At 36.5% G+C, this 16,870-nt stretch overlaps 1 protein-coding gene across 1 annotated transcript; it reads right to left on the bottom strand.

Annotated features, from left to right (window-relative positions):
- Positions 1–1,019: 1,019 nt before the first annotated feature.
- Positions 1,020–14,101, bottom strand: LOC114477277 (sulfide:quinone oxidoreductase, mitochondrial-like). Its single transcript, XM_028469528.1, has 10 exons — positions 13,971–14,101; positions 12,976–13,174; positions 9,785–9,955; positions 9,651–9,704; positions 9,369–9,563; positions 9,083–9,292; positions 7,082–7,265; positions 4,402–4,469; positions 3,598–3,776; positions 1,020–2,420 (listed from the first exon to the last, which is right to left on the bottom strand). The coding sequence occupies exons 2-10, from the start codon at positions 13,171–13,173 to the stop codon at positions 2,363–2,365; spliced, it is 1,317 nt and encodes a 438-aa protein (XP_028325329.1). The 5' UTR covers position 13,174; positions 13,971–14,101; the 3' UTR covers positions 1,020–2,362.
- Between the last annotated feature and the right edge of the window lie 2,769 nt (positions 14,102–16,870).

The raw sequence follows: 16,870 nt of genomic DNA, 5'->3' as shown, positions 1-16,870 counted from the left end.
TCAGATTGATTGATTAAATATAGGTGTTCCAATCACTTCCATGGTAAGAAACATAAATTCTATTCCGTAGGCATGCAGACCACCTAAACATATAACAGCTTTTTGGTATTGCTCTGCCACTGAGTGCTTTTATGCTTGAGCATTAAACTATTTGGACAATTTCACAAAGTTGGGGAACTTTGTGTTTGAGGGCGGCTCCTTCCTCCTTACAGAATCTTGACCTAAACCCTAATAAATCTCCTTTGGGGTGAATTACATAGATGCTTGTATTCTAGGTCCAATTGTTCATCATCTGACCTCCAGAATGAAGTAGTCAAAAATTCCTTTTACAGTGTAAACTGCTTTCTTAAATGATCTAAGACATTTTCATTTCAGGGCATCTCTAACATTTATTTATATTTACTTCCTTTAGCCTTTATACATGTTTTCTCTGAGATAAGTACGTTAAATGTAGCATGTAATGATTATTTACACAGCAGATGTGATTTGTTTGATTCCAAATTAGATTATTCATGTGTTTTTGGTGGTGTAAAGTTAATTAATGCAAAACATACTGTTAAAAATATCAAGATCAAAATAAATGTAATTTTGTTATATAGAAAAAATGCAGATTTTTTTTTAATTTATTTATTTTACAGGACTTTGCTGGTGGCCCTTCATACAGTGTAAATGATTCACATCAGGTATTGATTCTTTCAGTGTTTTGGTCCAATTTAATCCTGTATCTTGTAGGACTTGCTGTACCCAGCATGTGGTTATTGGTGACTGTACAAAATCTAACATCAACATTTTACCCCAAATTCTTCTTTCTTACATAATCCACATAATATCCAGCCAAAACAAAAACCTCAATTTTTTTTGTAGTTAGGTATGTAGTTTTTATGCTGATGTTGTGTATTGACAGCTATGCAATGCAATAAAAAATAAAATGTAAACAAATATGACTTTATACGTCAGATATGCCTTCAAAGATTCAAGATTCAAAGTGTTTATTATCATGTGCACAGTAAAGAAACATGTTTCCCTGCACAATGACATTTTATTTTGCTCACCACACTGGATGCTGCAAAAAACAACAAAAACCAACAAAGACCATCAGCAGCTGGACAATATGGAGTCATTTTGGTCATATTGGTGGTAGAAGGTGTTCTGATACTTTTCAGCAGAGGAGTGAAATCTGCTGAAATCTGTGTGTGTAGTGACATGTAGAGAGAATATTAGGAGGAAAATACACTGCTCAGACACAATGAAGATAAGAGTGAACAGAGGGAGCACGAGTGTTCTTTACAAGTGTGACAGAGCTATTTTTTGGAAGGCAAACATTTTAAGTTGTGTCACAATGAGATCAATCCCCAAGCTCCAGAAATGTATGTGCATCCACAACAGCTGTATGTGTAAGAGCCACTGTTAGAAGTCATCAAGCCCCCCTGAACCCACGAGACCAGCCAGGCAGGTGGCCCCCCGAGGGGACAGAGCACTTCACTAAACATAAGCAAATTTCTGTGAGTAGGCTTTTAATGTTATAGCTGTGCATGAAATATATTTACCCATTCAAAAGAACAAATGCACAACAGTGCGTACAGCTGCAAATTAAATGAAAATAACCCAAAAACAATATGGCTGTTATTAAATTTGATGAATGACATTGCTGTAGTTTGGTCACTGCATGGCAAGTTCACGGGACCTTGTGTTTGCTGTTGTTAAAGTTTAAATTTAAAACCTTTTTCTAAAACTAAAAACTACAATATTTTTGTTGCATAGCCTTCACACAGTGACATTATTAGGACTTCTGATCTTTACTTTAAAAGTTTTTTGTTTGTTTTTTTTCCAGCATAAACAACTGAGAAGAAATAAGAGCCTCTGAGGAAGACTGACAGTTGGCAATCGAAACATGTCAGGAGATCTAATTTCCTGAAAAAATGAAACCTTACACATTAGGTACAAATCTGTTTAGCTACAGAAGTCTCGCAAAATGTGTCGCAAAACTCAAGCAGTGCAGATTCACACAAGTAATAAAAAAAAACATAAGAGTATATGTTGGATTACAAGTTTGCAGCTGTCATTTTATTTGTGTAAATATCTGCATATTTGTGAATGTTTTTTCTGTGACTTCACAATCAGTTCAAGCTTGTGTGAAAATTTTATTTGGGTTTAAATTCTAACTTGACTGGTTGACATTTTTTCCCATCATTTGTGACATAAACTTCATTTCACATGTGTGGAATTTTTATTCAAGTAAACATTTTTACACACAAGTTTACATTTCTCACATAACATTCTACAAGCTCTGTTATTTTACAACATATCTACCTTTAGAGGTAGTTTGGAATACAGGCACATGCCATCGTACCCAGGAACAGTGCTATTTAAATCCCAGATGAAGCACTTTCCTGTAAATCTCTGGTCCTCCCCACAGGCCCCTGGTGTAGGAGAGAAGAACACTGATGTCACAACTGGACAGAGATGCACAGTAGAAAAGTAGTGATATATTTTACTCAAGCAGAAGTACTGTCACTTGATTGAAATTGTATTCAAGTACAAGTACAAGTAAGTCATACATAAAGTACTCAAGTACAAGTAAAAAGTAGCTCAATTAAATAGTACTTAAAGTAAAAGTTATGAGTTACTTTCACCCCACGTTTATTTTTGGTAATAAATCTTGCCACTGTTCCCTTGCATACAGTAAACATCTCGTGTATAAATTTAAAAAAGGAATAGACCAAATTGTGCACAATTGAAAATGAATTTATTTTCCCACAAAGGTATCTGTATAAAATAAAAAGTTTGCCAAAATGTACTATTCTTTTTTAAATAAAATAACACCAATGAACTAAATTTCAAATTAAAATGAAATTATCAGGCTCTAAGTATAGCTACATTTATGAATAAAACTGAGAAAATAACAAATTACAGCAAAAATACAACAAAAATACATAAAAGACCAACAAAAATACAAAAAAGGACAACAAAAGTATACATAAAGGTACAACAACATGGACAAAATTACTCGAAAAATACACAAGACAACAACAAATATCTACAAAAAATAGATAATTATACAAAATGACCACAAAAATATACAAAATGACACATAACAACCAAAACAATAACAACAATACACAAAATGACTACCAAACCAAACAAAATCCAGAAAAAGTACAACAAAATTACACAAAAGGACAAGAAAAATACACAAAAGGAGAACAAACTTACTCGAAAAACACACAAGATGACAAATATCCACAAAAATACACAAAATGACAACAAAAACATAAAAAGATATAAGTATTTAATACTGTTTTGGCGCCGTGCATTATGTTTAATCTGGTTGGTCGGCCATAATGTGATGCATTTGATTGTTGTCTGGTCTTTTTGTTTTTGTAGTTTCACAATGTCAGTTTATCAAAAAAAATAACAATTTACTCAGTAACGATTGGCTGTAGAAATGTAACGACTTACTTTACTTCTCTTAAAACATACTGAAGTACAAGTACCAATAAAAACAACTCAGTTACTGTAATGTGAGTACTTTTTGTTACTTTCACCTCTGCAACTGGAGGGATCTCGTAACACAATACCAACCAAGTTTGAACATACCGGAGAAGGCCGTGCCAGTAGAGGTGAGGCATGACATCAGCTTTCATGTGGTACATCACTCGACTTTCTTTGGCTTGGTTGATGGGAAATGTTTCCAGTGGTTGTAAGTTGTAATCAAACTCTGCCATTATGACTGTGTTGTAGCTTGTGACCAGTGGACATGACGTGTATCCATCGTACTAGCAACGAGAAAACACCTCATTATTTATCTGCACGTTTACACACATTTCAATGAAGCCCATTTCAGCCAATCTAACAATGAATATATTAATACAATGACAAGTCATAATTATAAAAATACACGAGTCATAATAAAGCAAAAGTAATAAATACCAGTGCCAATTTTGACAGAAACTTTTGAATTTTAGTCGTAGTCTTTTGACTAAAATGCAACTTAGTTTTAGTCAAAATGTAGTCTTCAGGACTAGTTCAGTTATAATCTAGTTTTAATCGACTAAATGACATAAAGACTGTATGAAATATACAGCATAAAAGATTCAATTACCATTGATGAGCCTGATGTGGGATAGTATTAATGTTTTTAATATACACAGACATATTTGATGTGATTAATAAATAAAATCACTACTGATTGGATTTCATCGCATGTGACAAAATTAAAGTTTTGTTTTTATTAGTTATTAAAAATGTCAATGTATTTTGTATTTTTTATTAGTCATGGTCTAGTTATTGTCACTTTAAAAAAGTAGTAGATAAAGTCTGACAAACGTTTTTAGTCAACAAAAATAAACCTGATACAAAGTAAAAAGGAATAATTATACTGTAATAGTCATAATGACAAACCTTCTTATCTGGGATCTCGTTCGTCAGTATTTTGCTAATGGTTCTGTTTAAGACAGCAGATTGAGCAGCTAAAAGGACAGAGAAAAGTACACGTTCAGTCAAAAATATACAGGGGAACAGCTATGATTGTGATTTTGAGACCAGTCCAGGTCCACGATTCATCCGTTTCATTCAGATACTCCTATTCCCTCCCAAAATCCATAGACATCTGTTGGCTTTAAACAGGAAGAAAGAGTTATTGTCTGCCTCAGGTTTGTCCTGTGATCAACTGATAACCTGTTAATAGTGTACCCGTAAACTGGAATAACACCCCACAAACTGAAACAGAAGAAGAAGAGATCTGTAGGATTTTCTTTTAACATAAACAATCAAATCCAGCAAAGGTTAAATTTGGCGTTAAAATCTATGGTTTATAATAGAAGTGAGGGCTGCAATCATCTAACATTAAACATACATTCAGACATCCAATAGATATGAGCTATATGAGCTATAAAATGAGCTGAAACAAATAAAAACAAACCTGCTGTTGGATAATTTTTATTATTATTTATTTATTTTATTTTCAACCATTTATTGTGTTGTCTTACTGATCAGTTAATGTCATACACTTACACGTCGCTTTGGTTAATCAGTTTGGTTAGGCAGTATCCATACCTCTAACTTTACTATGCATTACCTCTAAAAAACCCCCCACCCAAGTCTTATGGTATCATGCATCAAATCAGTGCACATGATGCTGTGATCAGTACTTAATCACTTCCAAAGGACGCTGTGCAAAAATTATCACAAATTCAAAGAAGTATCGATGATGCAGTATTTGCAGGTGCTTGTGAATTTTCAAAATTTCGACAATTTGTTTTTTTAAATGATAAATGATAAGCACCTGCCTCTGTAGCACATTTAACTTCACTTAACCTTCACTTTTCATTGGTCATGGCAGAAGACTTGACAAAACCCCTTCATATCTACTCTTAAAGGTCCCATGTCATGCTATTTTTCACCCATCTCCATTTGTTCTACAAACCTAAACAACATAGTGTTTGAGGTTTATTCTCCCAAACTCACCTGTTTTCTGGAGTTTTAGCCCTCTGAAAAGTCACTTTAATGACGCTTCTAAAAACAGAAACAGTTTTGGGGTCTTCATGCATATGCATGAGTGGACGTGTCTGGAGACGCAGACTTCATGCCTCATTCTTAGAGGGTGATCACCATCGCAATTTTCTTTTGCTATCCACACATCCACGTCGCATTGGGTCACAAACACGTCAGAACATGTCAAAGGCGATACAAGGCGATATAACGGATACTAAAAATGTAACTGACTGTGAGCGATCACACTGCGCTTTGGATTATCTATACACTGAATGTATAAATATATTATCTGTGGATAAAGGGACTAGTGGTTAAGGGAGCAGGCTTGTAATCGTAGGCTCACTGGTTCTAATATCCCTGCTCTATCACTATGTGATGTTGATAAGTCACTTATATTAACATTAACTGCTCACTGGGCACTAGGGATGGGTGATATGGACTAAAAAAATTATCTTGATAATTTCTGGTATTTATCACATAAATAAAAAACTATAAATAAATAAAACAATTCCAAACTTAAAGTGTGAACAGGTTCCTTCGAACACAAATACATTTGAATACATCAACACTAAACACATTAAAAAAGGCTACAATAACTGCTGACTCAAAGAGTTCATGAGCTGATATTTTATGTAATATATTAGTGCATGTGGGTCACTCTATTAGTGTTATTGTATGTAATTAATTCATTTCCTCAAAATGAAATTATTTTCTAAAATAAAAAGCACACGAAAAGCACAAATATCTTGTTTCATATATCTTATAATGAGTTACATAAAGTTATGATTGATAAATATTTATCTGATTTCCTATAATTAAACCAAATCAAGCTGATGATTTAATCATTCAGTATATTTTGGTGTAATAATTTCAATAGTTACATTAGTCTAATGGGACCAGCTTTGTCTGTGAACACGTGAAATATAATTAAAACGACGAGCACCGCCGTCTGTGTGTGTGAGGGCTGAGGGGTGGTGCACACCATGGAGGCTCCGCTGCAGAGCTGCCGTGAACGGTGCTCTGCTCCAGAGAATAATAAGTTGTTGACAACAAACTTGTGGGCAATTTTGGCCCCTGGAACAGTTTTTATGGGCATTCTTGGCTAAATTGAGGGACAAATGGCCCGTGGCCCTTGCTAATTTCAGACATGGGCATTTATAGTTTCTATCGTGGGATGACATATTTTTACTGGTGAGAATGTTTTTGACGGTTTATCATTTTTTCTGGGCGCTACTCCACGGCTGCCCACTGCTCCTCAGGGAGGGGTTAAATGCAGAGAACACAGTTTGTGTATGTATATTCTATGTTTGTTTTACCTGTGAGGTATAGTTCATATAGGGTAGGAGGAGCCAACTCATCCATTTGGAGCTGACTTTTTACAAAATGTGGAATAACACGGGATGGAGGAAACAGAACTTTTTCTTTTTTTGGCCCTCTGAATGAGGCTAAAGGGATGTATATCTCTGTAGCAAAACCATTATAAAGTGATTTTTCTACCTTGATAGAGTTTATGGTGACGTTAAACTGGATATTGTCAGATTAAAAACAAAGTATTAGTAAAACCAAATATTTTACAGCTGTGACTTACCTACAGCAGCAGCAGTTTTAGGAGTGGGCAGGTTGGTGCAGTCTCCAATCCCAAACACGTTTGGGAACTTCTTATGTTGGAGGGTCTCTTTGTTGACATCCAACCAGCCAGCCTCATCTGCCAGCAGACTGGCTTTAACTGCTAGGTTTGGTCCCATTGGTGGAGCAACGTGAAGCATTTCATACTGGTTAACATAGAACGGTTCAGGGAAGGATTCTGACTAATTATTACTCACAGTTCTAATGGTTTGACTAATTATTCTTCCTCCTTTAACTACAGTAAGTATCTGAGACGGCAAAGGTTGGTACATACTGTGTGGTTTTACTGAGCCTTGATTTATGAATAGCCTTTTGGTACAAGTGCACATTTTTTATTAAATGTGATCTTAGACAATAAAAAAGCCATCTTCAACCACCTTTGGTATGAGTAGGTTGGCAAAATTCCAGGATATTTTTTAAATTTGGAAACTTTCCATGGGAATTAATGGGATTAAATAGGGAATTTACAAATTTGAAGGTCGGCCCTTAACAGTGATGCTAAATATAGTTCCAAAATATATTCTAATTTCATCTTGACTTCAAACACATTTCACGCAAGTAAACTTGAGAATATCTCTGCTATTCCTGCAGGGGTATTGAACCCACGTCCCCTACATGCACCACACAGGTAGAGGCCATGGCTGAAAGGCATTTGAACAGGACTTTTTGTTGCTTTTAGAGTAGGGTGGTGTCATAATGTTTAATTTTTTAATTAGGGTTAAGAAATGTGTATATTATTTAACTGAACATTGATGTTTTTGTTGTGAAAGCATTAATTGTTCAATCAATTATTTAACAATAATTAATTTAACAATTTAAAAGGAAAACTAGTCTCAGTGCCTCACTTTTTGCCACTGACATTTTCTTTTATAAAGGCATTGAGTTGAAATTGCATTTTTGATTTTTAAGAACATATTTTACAATTGTATTACTTTGCATGGAGGCTAATATTTATGTTTGAATATGATACAGTAATTTAAATTTCCAGTTTTTTTCTTCTTTTTTTTTACTTGTCTGCACATGCTGTCAAAGGTCAACACTACAAGAAGTGCAATCTTTTTTTAGAGAGCAATGCATTTTATTTTTTTGTTATTGCAATTAAATAAATTGCATTATTTTATTGCATAATTGTGACCATCACCAGCCCTCCCTAAGGAAGGGGAGGTGGAGGGGGAAGAGAGCAGGGAGGAGCGATTCAAGGAAGAGAAATTGAAGGGTGGGGAGGAGTTGATTACTGTAAAGTGAGATGTGAAGTTGTAGGCGTGAGGCTTAGCTATAATGGTGGTGGCTGTGGGCAGAGGGAAGGAGTGAGTGGTAATACCTGAAACAGGTATTTGGGATCAACGTGTCTAAAGTTGAGCCCACTACAAGTTTTATCCCACAGTCCAAGGCATGCTTGTGCATCGTAGACCGATGTATGTGCAAGAAACTGCCATTGTAAACCCAAGCGCTGCCCAGGACTCGAGGACGCGGCCAGAATAGCAGAAAGAGCGGGGGCCAGCGAGCCCAGGCAACCCCCCCCGGCCGAGCAGCCCCCCAGACACCCCCAAGACACCAAGCCGAGAGGCAGCCACCGCCCCCCACATACACACCCGAGAAAGCACCTAGAAGCCGGCCAGGAGCCACAAACCCCACCACCCCAGGTCTACAGTTTGATTAGTGTGTTAGAAAAGAGTGGTGCTGGCAGTTCGCTTACTAATTTCCAGTAAATTCCAATGAATAATTCCCATGAAAAGTTTTTTTATTTTAGAATATACCCAAAATTACCTATCTTAAGATTCCATGGAATTTTACTGGACATTTTCCACCTCTTTGCAGAGTTTCTGTACAGTATATATCTACAACAGAGCTGATAAGAAGAGGCTGATGATCTGCAAGAGAGCAGCACTCCAGCACCTGGAGCTATCACAGCCTTAAACACACAGGAGTAAAAGTGAAACTCCAAGATAGGAAGGAAGGTTACCTCAATCACTTTGGTCTCACTTGGATTGTCAAGATTTTCAAACACAGCTTGCTGCTTGTCCGGCCGCACTTCGATCAGATTGTGTCTGAGAGTCACTTGAATGTCACGGCGTTTCACGATTTCCCACAGTGAGTCAGCATATTTCTTAACCCCAAAGAGGACAGGCAGTGATGTGTAGTACATTACCTTGGCCGACTCCCTTTTCCCAGTCTTAAACAGGACAATAAAGGAATCCTCATCAAAATCTATCTGCAAACTGTTGTAATTTCTGAGTAATGCTGGATACCTTTCTCAGAAAAGCATCCGACAGGTACATGATCTTTTGTGGAGCTCCGGGACATTTCACAGGAGTATTTGGAAAAGAGAACACAGCGTTCCCTTCTTTGAAATCCTGCAGCGCCTTCTTTGTTTTCTCCACAGTTTGGACTGAGTAGTTTGACCCAATTTTTGGATGCTCAAAGCCTTCTGGGAGTCCCTTGATCTACACATTACAAGAATCATGGACAACACTTGCTCAGATAAATTCAGTAAACTAAAAGGAAATTAGTCACAGAAAGCATGATTTCACCCTCTCGTAGTGGAGTTGTAAACCAAGAGCCACGATCAAATATTCATAGGCGATCTGTTGAGTGAGAATAAACAAGTGTATAACAAGATATACTTTAAATGCCATCAATTTTCATCTTTTAGCTAATAACATACTTCAGTCCCATCGTCCAAAAGGACAGTGTTTGTTTTTGGGTTGATTTGCTGAACCTTTGATTTCACCCATTTCACACCAGACGGCATCACACTGGCAGTGGAGCGACCAGAGGAGGCGACGGATTTAGCTCCAGCACCAACGAGGGTCCATATCGGTTGATAATAGTGCATCTAACAAAGATTAACAAGCAAAGATTAGAGGCTAGCATTGTGCTGTTACAGGGGATACAGCATCAAGGCTCAAAGTAACTTCATTCATATAGGATATTGTAGGGGACCAAAGGGTTATAAAATGACAATATTAATTATTATTAATATCAACGTAAAGATTTGCCAGGTATGCCAACCAGCAATGAGTTTCAAAGTGTCTGAAATCACTTTATGAGTTTTAAGTAATACCCTTTCCCTCAGGTGGGTTCTTGGCACTAGTTAAAAGGTATTATTATAAGTCATAAGATTAATAACAAAGCAGGTAGGATTTATCCATTTATTATAACAAATGACAATATTGATAATGTACAATCAGAATGGTAATAAGCAAAATCAAATGATGATTACTAAAATATTACTACTGGCTAAACTAGTAAAACACATTGACATTTTGTATAAAGATTTATATTAGTGATCGACCGATTCATCGGCCGGCCGATTTTTGCGTGTTTTACGTGTATCGACATCAGCCGATGCGCGCTGCTGTGTTCGCCGATCAACTTTATTAACAGAGCGGCTGCTCCGTTGGTGGCAGAGCCCTACCCCCACGAGCAGAGCGTGAAGTGAGCTCTTTAACCCCAATGGCAGGTTTTAAACTTTCAAAGCATCTTTTAACTGTTTAACTTATCGGTTGTTCCATGGGTCGTTGTGTCACAGTTGTAGTTAATGAGCAGATGGCTGGAGGTTTGGTATGTGTGTGTGTGTGTGTGTGTGTGTGTGTGTGTGTGTGTGTTTCTCTCTCTCTCTGCTTCTCACTCAGCGTTGAGAAGAAGTTTTTAACTTTGAGAAGCAGTTTACTACTTGTTTGAATATTTATTCCTGTTAATGTTGATGCACTTTAGAACAGAAAATTTAACAGTTTCATGCTTAATGCACATCTGACATCACATTATTTTCCTCTGCTAATTTATAGTATGTTCTGGGGTTGTGTTGGAATGGACTATTAGTCATGGTTTCTTTTTGTGTTTAATACTATAATTATATACCTTTATACTCAATAATCCTGTTAATAAAATATATCTTCAGTCAGGCCAACTTTTGTCAAAGCTATTTTTAGGACAAGGACGAACAATTCTCTTTCATAATATCTCATGAGATGTGTCACTCTATTTTTTACTTGTTCTTGTTCTACATCACCTGTTTTGATTATTTGTTAAATGTTTTTTACTTGGTGTCGTTCTACCTCACCTTTGTTAATTTCAATACTGTAAATGTTCCTTTTTTTTTTAATTGAGACTTGTACCATTTGTGATCGTCTTTGTGTCATTTTTATGATATAAATTGAGAGAGCAAAAGTAGTATCAGCTCCAAATATTGGCTCAAGAAAATCGGCAGTCTGTATCGGTCATCGGCTAAGGCTGATGGAAAAAAAATCAGTATCGGCATTGGCCCTAAAAAACCCATATCGGTCGATCTCTAATTTATATACATATTATGAATGTTTCAGATGTGTTTTATGTGTGTTAATGGTGTGTAAGGGTTGTCAGGGGGAAAATAAAATAAACTATTAAACTGGAAAAATGGAAACTAGGGTTGACTATGATTTTTTGGGGGGAATATTTTAGGAATTGATCAAAGAGTTTTAGTTTATTTTGATGCCACCTTTGTCATATGTGCTGTGAGTGTGTTTGCTCTCCTTTTGTCAAGCTGTGGGCAATGGTTCCATGTGCGTAATCGGAAAAGTTAAGTTCTATTGGCTTCAGTTTGGTTGGAGGAGTTTTATCTGTCTAAGCAGCACGACTCACGAAACACCATCTGGGCTGGTTCTGGATCTGAGATCTCAGGGCATCAAGATCAGCTTTGGCATCGACTGTCGGCCTTTCAAACTGTGTTCTCGATGACGCGCGAACTAACGTTACTCAAATATGACTGGTTGTAAAAAGATGAAAAAGTTCTGGTGTTCAAGACCACACTATCCGAGACTAAGACTTGCCCGAGACCAGAATGCACCGAGACCAAGACAAGACCAAGACTTCCGGGAGCCGAGACCGAAACCAAGACCAAGACCATAAAGATTTTTTTTTTAATTTAAAAAATATATAAATAAATAAAATTATGACAAGGTTCGACAGTTAAATAACATTCTCTCTTTAGTTTTAGTTTCTTTTAAATACATTTGACAGACAAAAAAGGTGCCTGCAAAAAATTAACTAAAATATTAAAACTACTACTGCTACTGATAATTTCACAATTATTCTACATATTTGAAAACAAGATTTTTATGTCAGCTGAATATACAGCAAGTGTTTAAAAGTATTTCTGCCAAGAAATAACATGGCTGGTCACCTACACACCGCAGAGTGTTTCCTCTTTGCTGTGCTTTTACAAATGTATTATTTCACAACCAACAAGTTAGCGGACACGTTTAGCTCCCGCCTCTCTCTCCTGCTTGTGTATGTGTGTGTGTGTGTGTGTGTGTGTGTGTGTGTGTGTGTCACACAGTCACATTAAGGAAGGTTGCGGTCATTATACGGGGTGGATTAAAGAATGAATAAAAGATTTTTTATCCTGTTCTTTTCCGTGTTATTATCACAATATAAAACAGTTTAAAAATAGCAGGAATTAGTGCTGGTCTCGAACGGTCTTGAGGAACAATCCCGAGTCCGGGCAGCCCGAGTCCGAGACAAGACTGAGTCAAAATGCTTCCGAGTCCGAGACGAGACCTTTAAAATTTGGTCTCAAGACCGGTCTCGACTACTACAATACTAACATATGGAGGGACCGTGAGTGAGTGTGTGCTTGTGTGTTATAAACTAAAACAATTATCCCGATAAATAAATAAATAAAACAATACAATGCCCAGCTTACAGTGTAAACAGGTTCCTTAATACAAATACATCTGAATACATCAACACTAGATACATTAAAAAAGGCTCTAAGAGCTCATGGCTGATATTTTATAGAATTTATTAGTGCATGTGGGTCACTCTATCAGTGTTATTGTAAGTAATTAATTTTTTTAATGGACTAAAAATTCATACCTCACTGGGCTCCACGACAGCCACATTCTCCGCTCCCAGCATCCTCTTCATCCGAGCACTCATTGCTATGCCACCACTCCCTCCTCCAAGCACCAGCATTTTGTAATGCTGTTTGGTAAACGCTTGGCTGCTGGTGTGAAGATGAGAGATGGTGTTTCCCACCAAGTGCTGCTTCCTTAGAAGGTGTAGAGCCGCCATTCTGTGTCAGAATTATACTTATGACTGAGTAACTCAAACAGCACTAACACACAGTTTCACTAAGTCCACACCAACAGGTGAGGACCAAAGCATTAGTTGGCAGAGAAGGTGTCGGAGGAAATACTGCTGTTGTGACACAAGAGGCAGGATGTAACTTGGTGTGTCGTCCATTCTGCAACATTTTGACCTCAATTAATTGCCCGTCAGGGACAAAAAAGGTTTTGAATCTTTAACAAATGATGTTGCAGAATCAGCCTGGGATTTATTTACACCCTAAATTCACTCTAAATGTGGGGATTTCCAATGGCATAGCTTTTAGACCCAAACACCTCCCTTGAAGGTTGTAAATAATGTAAGGCAGCATTTACAAATTAAAAATCTTAAAACCAAAATGTCTAACATGTAATTGATGCTAGAAAGGGAAATATTGCCTTTTCCTCACAATGAACTGACTTTAATCAATACCTTATATCTGCATCTTAGACAGTGAACACAAGGCAGCTGATGTTATTCACAAATTGAAAATAAGACAACAGAAATCTAAAAAAACATTTGATTTGGTATCCAATCCATTTATTATTATTATTATTATTATTATTATTATTTATTTATTGTTATTTATTGTATAAGTAATAGTCTGCTAAAGAAAAATATTTACTTCAAAATAAAAGCACACGTTTTCCTTTTACCGAAGAAAAGCCTGTGACCTACTTTTGGGTCCCTGTGCACATGTTGAGAAGAAAAAACGACATTAAAATAAAAATAATATAGGATAAACATTTGTTCTTAACACTGACCTGCTATCAGATTGTTTTGATGTCCAGATTAAACTCCTGGATGTTTCCAACCTCTTATAGTTCTGACGTGTTTAAAAGAAAAACTGCTGACACTTCAGAGTGAACTTTCACTCCCTACACAGAACGGAGCTGGTTAACCAATCAAAGTGAAGGACAGAACATTTGTCCCACCTCCCAGGAGCTTGACCAATAAGCCTTTTCACACTCTCGCTCTGGTTCAGTACTTCCGCATTAGGTCAAAGGTCAAGAGGGATAAACTCGCCATGGCTGAGAGTGTAGATAGCGAGTCTGACAGAGACTTAGATTATTTTACCCGTAGGAGCGTTGATTCCTCGAAAGATTTTTTGTGTAAACGTAGTTAGCTGCTAAAGCTAATGCTGCACACGAGCTGAAAATACTGTTTTTCCCACTTTCTTCAAATTTGTAAATTTAATTTAAAATAATTGCTTAATAAAAATAATCATCACTTTGTAAATTTACCTTTTCAAAGTGAGAACTCATACTATCCTTTTCACACTCGGACACCTCCTTTTACCATCAATATTATTAATAATAATAATAATAATAATAATAATAATAATAATAATAATAATAATAATAATAATAATACATTTTATGTATAAGCGCTTTTCAAAAACTAAAACACAGTTATTAAATCAACTACACAAGTCAGAAAAAGAAACCAACAACAATAAAGTAAACACAGAAAATAAATAACAATCAAAAGTTAAAAGCTTGTAGAAGGAGTAAGGAAGCAAGTCCCTTAAAATACGGAATCGTTCCGTATTTGTCCATTTAATTGTGCGTCCCGTCCTGAGCCAAAACAGAACGCTGTTTGTTCCGTATTTGCATAAATGACCTGAACACTAGACATGTCCTTCAGACCGTTACACACAAAATGAAACGCAGGATGGGTTCTCCTTGGATCTACGTAGGACCCCTCTCTCCGTGGTGGGTCCTGTGTACCTGGCTGTGAGCGTGTGGTGCTTTCACGGACTGTTGGAAAGAGAGAGACAACACATACACCAGCACTGCTCAAATCCTATACAGTAAATCACATCATGGTTGGATTGTAAGCTATTAATGATAAACTACATTGACACCAAATAAAATAATGATACAACAATTTGTCAACCTAAAAATAAATCGCACTGTGCAATAACTATCATCAACCATAAACTTTCCTTGCATCCGTGGTTAAAATTCTGTTTTAAATCCCCGGTAAGATAACTAAACCACCAAAAAGACTATTCTGGAAGAAAATAGAGATTTTGTTTGTGTGGAGAAATATTGAATTAACTGCCAACGTGCCGAATTAATAAGCATACTTGATATGTAGTAATAAATTAGCAATTAGTATGTGTTGACCGACATAATTATGTGTTTTCAAATTCGAGTAATTTTTTGTAGCACTACAACTATATCAACTGAAAAAAAAAACATATAAATATATATATATATATATATATATATATTGAGAATAATGAACACCTTTCATGAGCTACACAAACATTTAATTTTTTTTACATGCGCACAAATTTTTTTTAATATTCATCGATCATAATTTGTTGCAGAACTCTTTAAAAAAAAGGAGAAGTTTAAAATCTAAAATGAGCACAAAAAGACAGAACTAAATGAATAAAAAGGCCGAAATTCAAGGTTAATGTTGGACGAGACACAGGAAAGAGTTTAGACGAGCCTGCAGACACAAATAGATCATATATAACATGAGCTAAGGGGTACATGTGGCAGTAATGTTTGAGAAACACTGTTCTATGTCAAAATGGTTCTATTTTTGTGGATTGTGTTCACGGTCCCTTGGGTGTCCCTTATTTTCTTTTCTGAAAGGTGACAACCCTAGAAGCAGAGGTCTGTCACTTTGATACGGCTTCTCTCATCAGTTTTACTAAAGTGCTCAGTTATGTGCATCATTCCCGGGTAAAGTCTGAATTCGTCCACTGGAGACCCAGGTAGTCTGTGTTTTCATTCCCCAGGGGTGGAAGCAAGGGGACTGCCCTTGCTTCAATTCTGCTGCTGAGCTGCTCTCATCGGTTTTTAAAAGTGCTCAGATTGGCCAAAATCGGCATCAAAAAACTCTGGTTACCTCCTAGAGTCTGAATGTGTGTAATATTAATAATATGAACACTATTAAAATACTAACAATCTCTGGAATAACATTCAAAACGCTGTTAGGTTGGAAATATCAACAGAGTGAACAAGCTTTTTTGCATTTATATCCCTCTCACCTATGACCCCACAGGTCGCGCATGTGCAGTTCCAGAGTGTGAAAAGGCTTATCAGAGAAGCTTTTCCAGTATTTAAAACTTCCATCTCTGTGATATCTTTTAATTATAATTATGCTCCCTATCAATACATTGGGGCGCTGTTTTATGATTCTTTACATGGATTTCATTACAAACAGACCTGCCAAGTTATTCAACGTTTTCTCATTTCAGTTCAAATCACATAAATGTATTAAAAAAATATTGCCTCCTGTTGGAGAGAAAAAAAAAAACATGACCGCCGAGCTAATAAAATGGAGAAGCTTTCAGGATTCAAACAAAAAAAAAAAAACACTTAAAATATACTTTTAGTTTTACTTTAAAGGCAGGGTAGGTGATTTTCGAAAGCTAGCATGATTTTGAATGTAGCTTCCCCAACAACTCTGCCTTTACCCCCCTCCCCTCTGTGCTCCGTCTCACTCACATGCATGAGCGCTGGTTCTCCAGAAGCGGACCTCAGCTCATCGCTTGTATTGTGTCGAAACTTCGTCGTCTCGTCTCATTCAGCGGTAAGTGAACACTAAACTTTCTCATTACATTCGTTAAAAAATGTGACTATAAACTCAGTTTTAAGTCCGTCACAGGTGACGCGCTTTGAATGTGGGCTCATGCACGCAA

The sequence above is a fragment of the Gouania willdenowi genome, chromosome 15 (genome assembly GCF_900634775.1).
Source record: "Gouania willdenowi chromosome 15, fGouWil2.1, whole genome shotgun sequence".
NCBI classification, from domain to species: Eukaryota; Metazoa; Chordata; class Actinopteri; order Blenniiformes; family Gobiesocidae; genus Gouania; species Gouania willdenowi.
Note: the sequence above shows the minus strand (reverse complement) of the source record. Positions and strands in the feature narration are given on the sequence as shown.